This window comes from Aspergillus affinis (genome assembly GCF_023601865.1).
Source record: "Aspergillus affinis strain CMG 70 chromosome Unknown NODE_19_length_383810_cov_86_361570, whole genome shotgun sequence".
Taxonomy (NCBI): Eukaryota; Fungi; Ascomycota; class Eurotiomycetes; order Eurotiales; family Aspergillaceae; genus Aspergillus; species Aspergillus affinis.
In genome coordinates, this window is record NW_026515800.1 from 1 (window position 1) to 12,821 (window position 12,821).

General features: G+C 53.1%; 4 protein-coding genes across 4 annotated transcripts; 2 read left to right on the top strand and 2 right to left on the bottom strand.

The window, feature by feature from the left end:
* Positions 1 to 1,270: 1,270 nt before the first annotated feature.
* On the bottom strand, positions 1,271 to 4,254 carry KD926_003787 (B-type cyclin nimE; the record flags this gene model as incomplete). The annotated part of the gene is made up of 5 exons (XM_053097685.1): positions 1,271 to 1,368; positions 1,427 to 1,565; positions 1,630 to 2,932; positions 3,860 to 4,124; positions 4,188 to 4,254. 5 exons carry the CDS (start codon positions 4,252 to 4,254, stop codon positions 1,271 to 1,273), a joined length of 1,872 nt encoding a protein of 623 aa, XP_052958238.1.
* Positions 4,255 to 4,509: 255 nt separating this feature from the next.
* Positions 4,510 to 5,780, top strand: KD926_003788 (mitochondrial 54S ribosomal protein uL2m; the record flags this gene model as incomplete). The annotated part of the gene is made up of 2 exons (XM_053097687.1): positions 4,510 to 5,622; positions 5,679 to 5,780. 2 exons carry the CDS (start codon positions 4,510 to 4,512, stop codon positions 5,778 to 5,780), a joined length of 1,215 nt encoding a protein of 404 aa, XP_052958239.1.
* Positions 5,781 to 6,551: 771 nt separating this feature from the next.
* Positions 6,552 to 9,626, top strand: KD926_003789 (putative C6 transcription factor Prf; the record flags this gene model as incomplete). Its single annotated transcript, XM_053097688.1, has 6 exons — positions 6,552 to 6,855; positions 6,929 to 7,214; positions 7,275 to 7,794; positions 7,862 to 8,353; positions 8,416 to 8,712; positions 8,769 to 9,626. The coding sequence occupies 6 exons, from the start codon at positions 6,552 to 6,554 to the stop codon at positions 9,624 to 9,626; spliced, it is 2,757 nt and encodes a 918-aa protein (XP_052958240.1).
* Positions 9,627 to 10,118: 492 nt separating this feature from the next.
* On the bottom strand, positions 10,119 to 11,514 carry exg1 (glucan 1,3-beta-glucosidase; the record flags this gene model as incomplete). Its single annotated transcript, XM_053097689.1, has 3 exons — positions 10,119 to 10,903; positions 10,986 to 11,380; positions 11,444 to 11,514. The coding sequence occupies 3 exons, from the start codon at positions 11,512 to 11,514 to the stop codon at positions 10,119 to 10,121; spliced, it is 1,251 nt and encodes a 416-aa protein (XP_052958241.1).
* Positions 11,515 to 12,821: the final 1,307 nt, after the last annotated feature.

Consider the following 12,821-nt stretch of genomic DNA (forward strand, 5'->3'; position numbering starts at 1 on the left):
CCCCCCCCCCCCCCCCCCCCCCCCCCCCCCCCCCCCCCCCCCCCCCCCCCCCCCCCCCCCCCCCCCCCCCCCAAACAAAAAAAAAGAAAAAAAGAGAGAGAGAGAACCGCGAGGGGGAGAAAGATATATAATAGAACATACTGCTCGACTAACTCTGACACCCACGTCTGCTAATTTCACATGGTGTTCTCTCGGTACGACAAGGATGTGACCTTTTGTGAGAGGCATGATGTCGAGGAATGCAAGGACATGTTTAGTAGATAGGATGAGATGCGCTTGGGGCTCTGGGTTTGAGGGTAAGGGTGATGGAGCCGGGGATGTTGGATGGGATTGATTGAGGAAGGCGGAGAGTGCCATAGGGGGATACGCGTTTGCGATGCTACAAAAAGGACAGGCAGATTCGTGGGAGGCCATGACTGTTGTTCTGGGAGAGAGAATGCAAAGAGGGAAAAGTATGGAGAGTTGGGCCGGGAAGTACACCGGGCGTAACCTCGGCTCAGCTGACACCGCGACACCTCGAGAACTACACACAAGTCCGGTCAAGCAGTCAGAACAGAACAGGCTGAAAAGTCTCAGTGGTAAATTAATCTCCCTAAAAAGCACATTACAATAAGCCTTTCGCTCTATCCTTGCTAGTAGACTAATCCGAACATTGATAACCCGCTGGCCGGCGAGTTATCATCCTCAACACGCTTTCAAGCATCATGGGTCATTAAGAAACAGGCTGTGCGACATCTTTTACTCCAGAAGCCATGATCCCAGACATGGAACAGCGTGGAGTTGGTCGTGAGTATGGGAAACGAAACGCAATCAGAAGCAACCCCCTTGGGTCGAGAAATGTGTTTCGTAGAAGCAGAGTGAAAAGCCAAAAATGAGAACTGCAAATAGAATTTCCGACCATGGAGAATCCGACGCCTGAAGTAAGAACAGAGAACAAGAAATTGGAGAGAAGAAAAAGATGTAATGCAGTCCGGACATTACCAAAAAGAAGAGGAAAAAAGGTAAACGAGAATAAAAACGAGAAGGGAAAGCAAATGAAAAATCACGAAAGAACATGAGAAGCGCGCCTTGACGCCCCTAGAAGAATTGAACAATGCCAACGTCCGCAACTGAAATGGAAAAATGCCGTCGTAAACATATGCAAGAGGTGTGCCTTATACCATCACAAACGAAGAAATGCCAACATATGGAATCAATCAACTCCTTCTGAGTAACCTTGCCACGGACGCCGTCTTGGGCAGATTGCCGTCAAAAACCGAGTCGTGACCATTTACTCATGATCCTTGATGTAGTTGTAAGGTTCGGAGAGGGAGCTGTCGATATAGTGGTGATGGTACTTCTTGGCCCATTGCCGCGTAAGGATAGAAGCTGCAGCACAGCAGTTAGCGGGAAAAGAGGTATAAAAGTCTGAGCAGCCGGCACTTACCCTTGAGGAACTTCTTGCTGGCGTACTTCTTGAAGAAGGCTTCGTGGCAGACTGGACGGTGGAGGTAATCGATCATTAGGTGGAAGACGGGCTCGATTTCTTCTTCATCGTATCCAGCATAGTGAGCGAGAGTGGGGTCCTAAAGCAAAAATGTTAGATCATCAAACGTCCATAATCGGAACACAGCAGCACGAAAGACTTACCCAAGGGCCGCGCTCCAGGATCAGACGAGCGAGGTACATAGCAGCCGCCGACACGTGACTCTGAGGGTACTGCATGAAACGGTGGTCCAGAAGGCTGATCTCCATCAGATATTTGCCAAGAGTACGCGTCTGGATGTCGTAGTTGTCGGCCTTCGAGATGCGACGTAGGAAGTTCATCGGGTTGGGAAAGCTCATGTTGTATTCGAGGGTGGCCAAGATGTGACGTTCGGCATCGAGGATCTCCTTGTCCGTGAAGGTCTCGTCGGCGACGTGGCTGAAGTTGGCAACGTGAGGTGAGAGGACTTCCTCATACTTGGAAGCGATGAACATGGCAGCCACACCGACTAGCTGCAGGCGATCCAGGGCCACAACCTCGGCCGACAGGAACCGATCGATGAGGTTGACGGCGAGGAAGAGAGTTTCGGGCAGAAGACGGAAACGCGTGTGAACCTCGATGAGCCAGTCGACGAGAATGCCGCGCATCTTCCACTCGAGATCAGGCTGGTGCTCGATGTAGTCGGGGTTGGGTAGCGTTTCCAGTTCGAGCTGTCTCATGTATTCGAAAATCTCGACAACGTACTCGGCTGCCATCAAAGGGTCGTCGCGGTCTTCCTCGTCCAGGTCCTCCACTTCGTAGTTCGCGTCGGTCTTCTCCACGACCTCGTCGGTGACCTGGACCTTTCCCTTCACAGTCGATGCCTTCTCCGGGGCGGCCTTCTTGGCCTCGAGCTTCTCGACATCGACTCTCTTGCGTGGGGGTTCTTCCTGCTGCAGGGCCTTCTCCGGTATCGACTTTTCGCTGGCCGGCCGCTTCTTCTGTGCGCTACCGATTCCTGATCCGCTACCCGGGCGTTTCGCGTCGACGGCAGGCTTCTTGGAGTTCGCGTCCTTGGCGCCCATGGCAGTACGGGTGGTGTTGGTGCGACTGAGTTTCTGAACGCCGCCGGCCTTCGACGTCAATCCGACCTTGCTGCCGGCGGGCTTCTTCGCTTCCTTGGTCTCACCACTGTCGGCCTTGTTGACATTGCTCACATCGCCGAGGGCAGCGCGTTTTCTGGGGACTCCGCCGGTCGTGGAGGTGGCAGCTTTCTTGGTCTGAAGGGGTTTCTTCGTGGCGTTGGCAGCCGGGGCATCTCCTGCCGACATGGCAGCGGCCTTGGCCCGCGTCAGACGCGTTTGGGGCCCGTTCTCGTCGTTCTCGTTCATCGTACCCCGCGTACGAAGACTCCGAGCCTGCTTACTTGTTAATTCAACGGCCGTCGGGTCGACAGGAACGGACGGAGTCGTCCGAAGTCTGACGCGTCTGATTTTCTCCCCAGAGTCAAGAACGGCTTACCGGAGGCATGATATTAAAAGAAGGGTAAAAGGGATAGGTGGAAAGGAAGAGATAAAAGAGGACACTAGAGTTACTGTGCTCGCCGTCTTGTCAGCATTCCACAGGAAATTACTCCAGTGGAGTCCAAAATACCTAAAGGCCAGGAAAGTGACGATGCACGTACCACGCGTGAATTCTTGTCCAACCCCAAACAAGGTACTATGACTATGCAAGGTTGCCGAGGCAGGAATGGCCGGTATTTCACAGGAATCTGGGGTGGAGAGGCTTTAAAATAAGGGCATATATGAGTTTGTTGACGTTGAAGGCCGGACCGTGAAAAGACCCGAATCACGTAAGTTTCCGGGCGCGCGAGTCACCGCTGTAATAGAAAATTTTGTACAGAAAGTAATGCTGCACGTGTCGATCGATGAGTATAAACAAAAACACGCGAGATACAGCCGGTTGAGGATGGATGAGGTGGTGAATCTGGGGGGGAAAAGGGCGGGCTGGCCTGGAGGAAACAGAGGATTGATGATGGAGGTTGGGTGGAGGGAAAGGTGTAAACTTGACAGGGCAAAGGCGATGTTTGGCCCTAGTCTTAGCGTGGAAATTTAGCCAAGCTGGAAAATGATGCCCCACAGCACAACTCCGGTCAAGGCGCGTGGATTCGCGGATTATTAACGGCTGTACACCGATGATGTGATGTATCTGCAAGACACAGCAACAAGAAACAGGGCAGATATGGACAGTTCGTGATTAAGATTATGTACTCTGATAAAATGGGGTGGTGGAGAGGAACGCAGCGGCCGAGAAGGTGGAAGGAGAAAAGGGAAGAGGAGGCTGAGAAGAGGAAAGGAAAGGGGGGAAAGAAGGGAAGATACGGGAATCACCAAGGGGGAAGGTATCAGTACATACAGAGCACCGGAACTCCCTGCTAAAGTGCGGGAGAGAGAAAGTATCGGTACTGTCACGGGAAAGAGAGGGGGTGGTAATGGATGCCTGAGGATGAGTTGGTGAGAGACGCCGTCGCGCCCGAGAGAGAGAGAAGGAAAGCGCGTGGCTTCACGGTCGCCCAAAACACAGAAGCGGCGCCGTTGCCCCCGCAACGCCTCGGCCCTTTTACGCTTTTGCGTATCGCCGGGACGTGTTGCCGTGTCGCGCCATCCCGTGACCTGGACCCCTGCGCCACATTGTCAGCATGTGGCGGTGTTGTTCCCATGTCATGTGACTGGGCACGAGCCACCGCCGGACTGCAGACCCAAAGACATTTTCGTTCGGAGAGCGTCCAAGTCCCAAGTCGGTGCAGACATTCGCCGCCGTATTTCGACCACACCACCTCTCCAATCGGGCCGGTTGTGCTATAGGGGGACTATCTGGTTTGCTCTTCAGTCGACCTCTATATCCCAATTCCCTTGTGTTTGGTTTCGTCCAGCATGATTCAGCAGTAAACGACCGTATCCTTTCGCATTCTTCCGTCCTTGATCTTGCAGTGTGCTGCGCTGTGTCTGGACAACGGACACCGGTCAATTGATCTCAGAATCCTTTCGGCATCTCACTGATTCATCATGCTTCAACCTCGCCTGGCCTTGACCGGCCTTCGTCTTCCCTTCAGATGTTTGTCCTCCGTCTCGTCTCGGGCCTACTCGACGGTGATTACGGAAAAAGAGGCACCCTCCGCCGATGAACCTCCGAGTGCGACCTTCGATCCTAGCATTGCCTTTGCCCCTCCGCCTACCCGTGACAATACCGGTGTGCTCCTCCGAACCTACACCCCCCGCACGCCCGGTGTCCGACATTTGCGGAGGCCCGTTAACGATCACCTCTGGAAGGGACGCCCGGTCCAGAAGTTGACATTCCCGAAACGAGGCCATGCCAAAGGTGGTCGTAACAACACCGGACGAGTGACGATTCGGCATCGTGGTGGTGGTCACAAGCGCCGAATCCGAGTGGTGGACTTCGGACGGGCTGCCCCCGGACCACATCTGGTGGAACGCATCGAACATGACCCGGGACGGAGTGCTCACATTGCCCTTGTCCGCAGCCAAGAAACCAAGCAGCTGAGCTATATTTTGGCTGCTGAGGGTATGAGAGCCGGGGATGTTGTGCAGAGCTACATGTCGGGTATCCCGCAAGATTTGTGGGACAGCATGGGCGGTGCCGTGGATCCCGGTGTGCTGGCCGCCCGAACTGCGTGGCGAGGCAACTGCTTGCCGTTGCACATGATCCCCGTCGGTACGTCGATTTTCAATGTCGGATTGAAGCCGGGCAAGGGTGGCCAGTTGTGCCGAAGCGCGGGTACCTTCGCCACGGTGATCGCCAAGGGTACCAACTCGCCCAACCAGGCACAGGAGGAGACGCCAGAGGAGGGCACCGAGACCAAGCGTGTGCGTGTGTCGCAGCGGGAGATGCAAAAGAAGGAGCGCCTTGCTACGCACATCACGCTACGACTTCAGAGTGGTGAGGTCCGTCTAATCCACAAGGACTGCTGCGCGACTGTTGGAGTTGCCAGCAACCCGAACTACCAGTATACCCAGATCGGAAAGGCTGGACGATCTCGCTGGCTGAACATCCGCCCCACCGTCCGTGGTCTTGCGATGAACGCAGCTGACCACCCTCACGGTGGTGGACGTGGTAAATCGAAGGGTAACGTGGATCCGAAGAGCCCTTGGGGTCTTCCGGTACGTATCTTTGTTCTCGAATAGTTTTACTGGCAGTCTACTAACTGGCATCGCAGGCGAAATCTGGCTGGAAAACGCGGCCGAAGTGGAAGGTCAACAAGAACGTGGTTGTTCCCCGAGTGCGCAACCAGGGCAAGCGCCGCAGAGGTTACAGCTAAAGGTGACACAAGTGCCATCTTTTCTCTCGTGTCATTTTCTTCTCTGCGTCCGATTCCTAATCTGTATACTTCTTGCTTGCCACGATGCTTCTCCAAAGATTTCTTGTCATTTGTTTTAGCCTGAGACGTGCACGGAGATGAGGAATGTGAGCTTATCTTGTACTATTTCTAGAAGATGTTTCTCATTGTCTTGGGGCTTGTTGAGTATGAGAGAGTGTGTGTCTGTCTGAGAGCGACTCCTACATGTCAATAGCCTGCCGCTCTGCTTTTCTGGTCTTGGTTCCATTCTCTCCGTCCGTCCGTCCGTGGCGTTGTTACTGTATTATATGGGGTTAGAATATAGGTCATACTCACCGGCACTCTGAAATAATGCACGATGCGTAGTCACTCTAGATGGAGGAACTCGATCTGGCTGATGAAATATCATGAAGGCGGCAAACCCAAACGGGTCTGGGCCGTCAACGTGACTTGGGGTTTTCGGTGGCGCTGCCGACGACCGTCGGCCGATCAGCGTATACGATGCGCTTTCCGACATCTTCTCTCATCGTCCATCCACCCCTGTGCTCTTTCATCCACGCTTGGGTGCTGCCTTTGTCCCTTTCGTATCCTCTTGGCAAATGTTGACTGCCGATTTGACTCTTCTCGTGATCGAGGTCTGGCACCTCTAGGCCTCTCAAGACTACATTCCCACCCAGCGTCCGGTCCCACCTCGAAATATTACGTCTCATCACCTGCGATCGCCTGCCTTTTGACCATATTTTTCTTTACACCATGGCGGAATTCTACGACGAACAGTCGCAACAAACTTCCAATAACAATTCTGCGTTGCATCCCCAGCATGATACTTCGATGAATCTCGATGCGGCGGCGGGTCACAGCGATGTCGATGGGTTCTACGTTCCCCGCCCGAAACGCATCGCATGCGTCGTCTGCAGGAGGAGGAAACTAAGATGCGACGGCAAAAAACCCAGCTGCGGAACCTGCGCACGATTGGGGCATGAATGCGCCTACGATGAAGTCCGAAAAAAAAGTGGTCCGAAACGGGGTTATGTGAAGCAGTTGGAGGCACGGCTAGGTGAGTTAATTCCATTCATCTCGATCTCTGTTGCATGATTGCATACTGACCGCGCTGTGTTCAATCTGAATAGCCCAGGTCGAGACCTTACTCAGAACCCAAGAAGGGGGCGCCCCTCCACCCCAGACGAACGACTTCAGCGCCCCGGCTCAGAATGAGCTGACAGGCATACCCGAGTCGACCTCTCTGTCAAATAGCACGAGTGCACCTATTTCGCCTCCTGAAGCGACGGGGAATCAACCTCTTCCGGGACAAATGTATCTACCGCCGCCCATACGCGATTCCCATAACTTCGCATGGGACATGATAAGTCTGGGGCTGGAAGAGCCTCTCCCGGCCCGGGAAGTTATTGATGAACTGTATGTCTCAAGTCCGGATTGACCTCTTCAGAATAATATCGGTTTCTCATGATATGACAGAAACCAAATCTATTTCGAGAAAATCCACCCCGCGCTCCCCATTCTACACCGACCGAGGCATTTGGCGGCCATGGACCTGGCCCCAAATGTTCGACCCCCGGTGTGTTTGCAATACATCACTTGGAGTCATGCCGCATCAGTCAGTGACAAGTATCATAACCTTCATGAGCTATTCTATCAGCGAGCCCGCAAATACGCCGAATTGGAGGAGATGAAAGGTCTTGGAGAGGGTGTCTTGTCCTTGGCATGCTGTCAGACATGGCTACTTATCGGTACCTACGAGTTTAGAATGATGTGCTTCCCCCGAGCTTGGCTCAGCGTTGGGAAAGCCTCGCGATTGTCACTCATGCTGGGTTTGAACCGGATAGATGGCCTCGGTCACGGCATGAAACAGTCACTCCCGGCGGCCAGGGATTGGACGGAAAAGGAGGAGCGACGACGGGTCTTTTGGATGACGTACTGCGTTGACAGGTACGCCAGCGTCGGAACTGGATGGCCTATATTATTTGATGACCGAGATGTGAGTTGGTTCCCTTCACCTTTATTTCCCACTCCCCACAGGAATGCATTAACCAAATAACCCATAGATCACGACCAATCTACCCGCCAGCGAAGAAGCTTTTGTTAAAGGCCAGCCGCAGCAGACTGCAAGCGTCAGCGACATAGCGAGTGGCGATTGTATCCCCACGCTTTCGCCGTTCGGGAGCGTTGTTTTCATGGCATACCTCTTTGGCCGAAATCTCACCCATCTGCATCGTCCCGATTCACATGACAACGAGCATGATCTGAACGGGCTGTTCTGGCAGCGACATCGGTCTCACGATAACATTCTGCTCCATTTTGCTCTGGCAATGCCAAATCATCTTCGCCTGCCCGCGGGTGTAGCTGATCCGAATGTGATCTTCTGTAACATGGCGATCCACACCTCGACGATATGTCTTCACCAGGCTGCCATCTTCAAGGCGGAGAAGAACAAAATTTCCGAACAAATCGCCACCGAGAGTAAACGCAGGTGCATAGTTGCCGCGGACCAAATCTCCAACATCATGAAGATGATCAGCCACATGGATTTGACAATTGTAAGCTGGCTCATTTTCGGTGTGATCAAATGACGACCAGCCACCCAGCTAATCGATCCTAGATGAATCCATTCATGGCATTCTGCGTCTATATCGCAGCGCGAGTGTTTATACAATACCTCAAGTCTCGTTCCGATGACTCTGCCGCCCGATCCTCTCTACAATTCCTCTTCTCCGCTCTAGGCGCACTGAAGCAGAAGAACCCCTTAACCGAGTCCTTCCTGGTCCAGCTGGACGTCGACATCGAGGGCACCGCGATTGATGACATCCGACCTCGACCATCGAAAAATATTCGCCGCGCACCGAGTCGTACGGTAAGCGCCTCATGTCTCCTACCAAACGAGCCCACCACTCTTTTGGTTTGTTTCATTTTTTCTTTTTATCTAAATAAACTAACAATGAGCCCAAAATCCAGCACTCAGACGAAGAAACCGCACCAGACACCCAACCTCTAAGATCCATCTGCCCCAATTCACGGGCGACGCCTGCCCCCGAAGAAGGAGATTCGCCATCCTCCTCAAACAACTCCCGTCAAGCCTCCGCCCGTCCGCCCTCAAACCTGCCCAGTCGACAAAAACAACGCCCCCCTCCCTTCAACCCCGCTTCCCTCTCTTCTTGCCCCATCCCTAATGACATGTATATCCCGCCGGCAGTGAATAACATTGCCCCGACGGGCATCTGCGGAGGCGGACGAGGCGCCCCAAGAGACACACCCCTCGGCATGGAGCTATCGCCCGAGTTCACCGACGCCAGCACAAACAGCACCTCCACCACGCACAACAACAGCAACGCCACCATTCCCGAAGACCCAGGAGTGACGATAAACCACCCCTCTCTGAACGGGCACCCTCAACTCGCAGCTATGCAGAATGGCCCACAGCACCAGCGCCAGCAGCATCCGCACCCGCATCAACACCAACACCAACAACACCCACATCCCCGCCCTTCCAGTACCACCCATCCACTGGAACCAAGCACTTCGATGGCGCCGTCATCCATCGAAGACATGGACATGGCGTCTGGTCCGTACATCAACATGGCGTATCAAGGCCGAGGAGGATACCCGGCGACGGGGATCGTGACGCCCCTCGACTCAACCGGATCGGAGGGCTCGATGCCCATGCCCTCGGCGTGGGATTTTGCGCCCACCCAGGATCCAAGCGCCCCCGACGTAACGCAGATGACGACCGGAGGGATGGAGTCGTTCAATGATGCGCAGTGGGCCCAGCTTCTGGCCTCGGGGAATTGGGATGCGTGGCGGAATCATGTGTAGAGGCGGGTGCCATTGTTGTCTTCCCGTTTTCTTCCCTCTGATTTCTCTCTATTTCTCTTTTTCTGTTTCTTTCCCCCTCTTTTTATTCAATAATTTCAGATACATATCTCTTAGATACCCCCTCAGACACGATTTAACTTTTTATTTACATCACTCCGCGTCTTTTTCTCCCCTCGATACCGATACCTTTGTAATATCGATCACGTACGCCTTGAGTATTGAGTCTCAAGTTGCTAGTATTAACGATTTATCCCGAATATTGCGATACGAAATGTCCCATGCTACGAACTATGCTTTCGGTATGAATGATAATGATTAGGAACTAAAGACTGTTGCTGATAAAAAGACAAGCCGATTGCTCATCAGTAAGAACAGAAGAAGAAGGAAATAGAAGACGAAAAGGGATTATATGACGTATGGGAAGAAGTGAGAAAAGGAACGAAGAGAAGGATTACGAGTCGTCACAAGTACGTTCCAAAGCACGCCCAATGCTTAGGCACACTGCTTCGGGTATTTTCTGTCCGTGAGAGGCTCAGGGAAAACTCCGTGCTCAAGCAGATCCGACATGTCCCATCCGGGTGCGCCTTCGGTCTTCCAGGTCCAGAACAGCCAGCCCGACTTGAGCTCGTAGGCGTCCAGTTGGGCCTCGATAAAGCGTCGGATGTTTTCCTGATCCTCCGCGGGAAGATCCGCCACAGAGCCCTGATACTTATTGGAGCAGTCACCCAGCTTGGTGTCCGAGGCAAAGGTGCCGTCGTATCGAGTGAGAACACCCTTTCCGTTGAGGTACTTGGTGCAGTCAGTCAGAGCGCCGGTCCACTCCCCCACAAAAACAGCCCGGTTAGACGCAAGCAGGTGCTGGTGCGCATATTGACAAATGCTGTTGATGTGGCCGTTGATATCTTGAGCTAGGAGCCCGAGGTCGAACATGTGGTAGTGGTGGGAGTCAATTGCCGTGTTTTCGTCGCCAACGCCGAAGTCATTCCAGCTTTCCACGGGCAGGAAACCATCGCCAAAGACCACTACGGTGTTCGCGTTGTACTCGCGGACTTTGTCAAACACTTCGTCATAGTAATCCTTTAAGCCGGCCTCGTCCACACCGCCGGGCACGTTGGGCTCGTTGATGGCTTCGATAGAGCTCACAACATCATCCTCCGGGGCATAACGTTCGGCCAAGATGTCGATGGCCTCAAGGGTCTTTTGAACATTGTCTCCTTGCTGCCAATTGATAGGACCTTTACGTCCGCTGTTGTCAAAGCCATTTTGGGAGCCCGTTGCTGGTCCCGTTGTTAGCAACGTTACGGTGCCTCAGAACAGCTTCCTAGGGTGTTTTATCCGCCCCGGAATTGATATACTAACCTCCATGCAGATCAACCAAGACTTTCAGACCAGTAGCTCTGGCCCAAGAGATTGCGTTGTCGAGATATTCCAACTGACCGTCGACAAACGGTTCTCCATCGATTGGCGCCACGGCCCAATATCCGATGGGAATTCGAACATGGTTCAGTCCCGCTGCAGCCATGCGCGCAAAATCGTCCTGTGAAACGAAAGAGCCCCAGTGCTCCGAAAGCCGAGCCTTGGCCTCATCCTTGCCAAGGACTTCGGTCAAGGTCCATTCGTCAACGGCAGCATCACCGGCCGCATCAAAGATTGAAGGTGTAATCCAGGGTTCCAACACGAGCCAACCTCCGAGGTTGACACCGCGCACCTTGTCAGCATGGAAGTCGAAGGAGGGAGCGCGGGATTGCAAGCGACTTGAGAAACAGTCAGCGTGTGATAGGCATGGTAGGATTTCCATTTCCTGTAGGAAAACTTACACTCGGCCAGCCTGTGCACTGACTGCTAGCAAAGACAGCGCAAGTGCCTTGAGCGAGATTTTGGACAGCATTCCGAAAACACAAGTAGCTCAAAGGGAATAACCTGGAGGCTGGAGAATGAAGAATGATGTTGACAAAATTATGCGTCTAATAGAATGGAAATCACCGCCGTATAAGTAGTGAAGTATGCGCCTACTGGGATCAAATTGGCCGGATGCAGGAGAAGCACGAAACAGGCTGCTTTCAGAGGCGTCGATTATCAATTTGGGCAACCACCCGACGAAGCATCGACGTAGCCGCGCCGAAAACAGAAGCAACGTGGGAGAACAAGACCTGCGGGGAACAATGGACACAATGGAACAATGCAGTGGTGTCTTTCTGTCGGTTTGTCTCTCTTTCTCTGATTCTCTCCTTTCCCACAATCGTCGAGGCAGCCACCACGAGCTTGACCCAATTCACACTAGCGAGGTTGCATTGTAGAATGAGATCACCCTGACGAGCGCAGAGTTCAGTTTAAGCTCCTCAGCAATTCGAGAATCCCACGACCTTGATGTATCTGGATCTATGGATCGTTGATTTCAATCCGGGGTAAGAGTAAACCCAACGGGACCGCCTCCCGTGCCATAACCATCCCGTCATTTGATCGGCGAAGACGGTGGCAATGCAGCGTCTGCTACTTTCAGGATAATTGAATTGGTTGTTCGGTTCATAACGTTGTCTTGACTACAGATCGGGTGATGATTCCGCCATAGAATGGACAGTTATCCATCGATATTGTCTCCCGCCATAACCCGTAGCAGACAGCGTCGATGGGATCGATGAACGGAATTCGCATGCTGGCTTTCAGCTGTCATTTCTGCTTTCGGAAGTGACCCACCGAGAAGAGTCTCCCCGATGCGTCGAGAGATGAAAGGGCAAAAAAAAAAAAAAAAAAAAAAAAAAGGAAGAGGCGAAGAAGAGTTGAGGCGAGGCAGGAGACGCCCGCATCCGGCGCCGGTCACGTGACCCACTCGGACCTAGATCCTCATCGTCGAGTTGTGCAAGCTCCACAGGAATGCTCGACAGGCACTGAAACCCACGGTGTCATGCAGATCTCAATGGTGCAGCACGATGTGGAATGTGTCTAATTACACAGGATCCCCTGGTGCTGCATGGTGTGGATGATCGGATGAACATACTGTGTACGGTGTACCTGAGTAGTTCCATGTCCGATGATGAGCCCTCTGCCCTACGAATTATAGCAGTGATGAAACATCCAAAGGTTCCGGATAAAGCCAAGCCATGAGTCAATTTACGTTTACAGTAGATTGTAATAGTACGGAGTAAGGACTGGTAGCCGGGTAGTTCAGAGGGCAGCCAACGTGGGCTCAATCTGTTT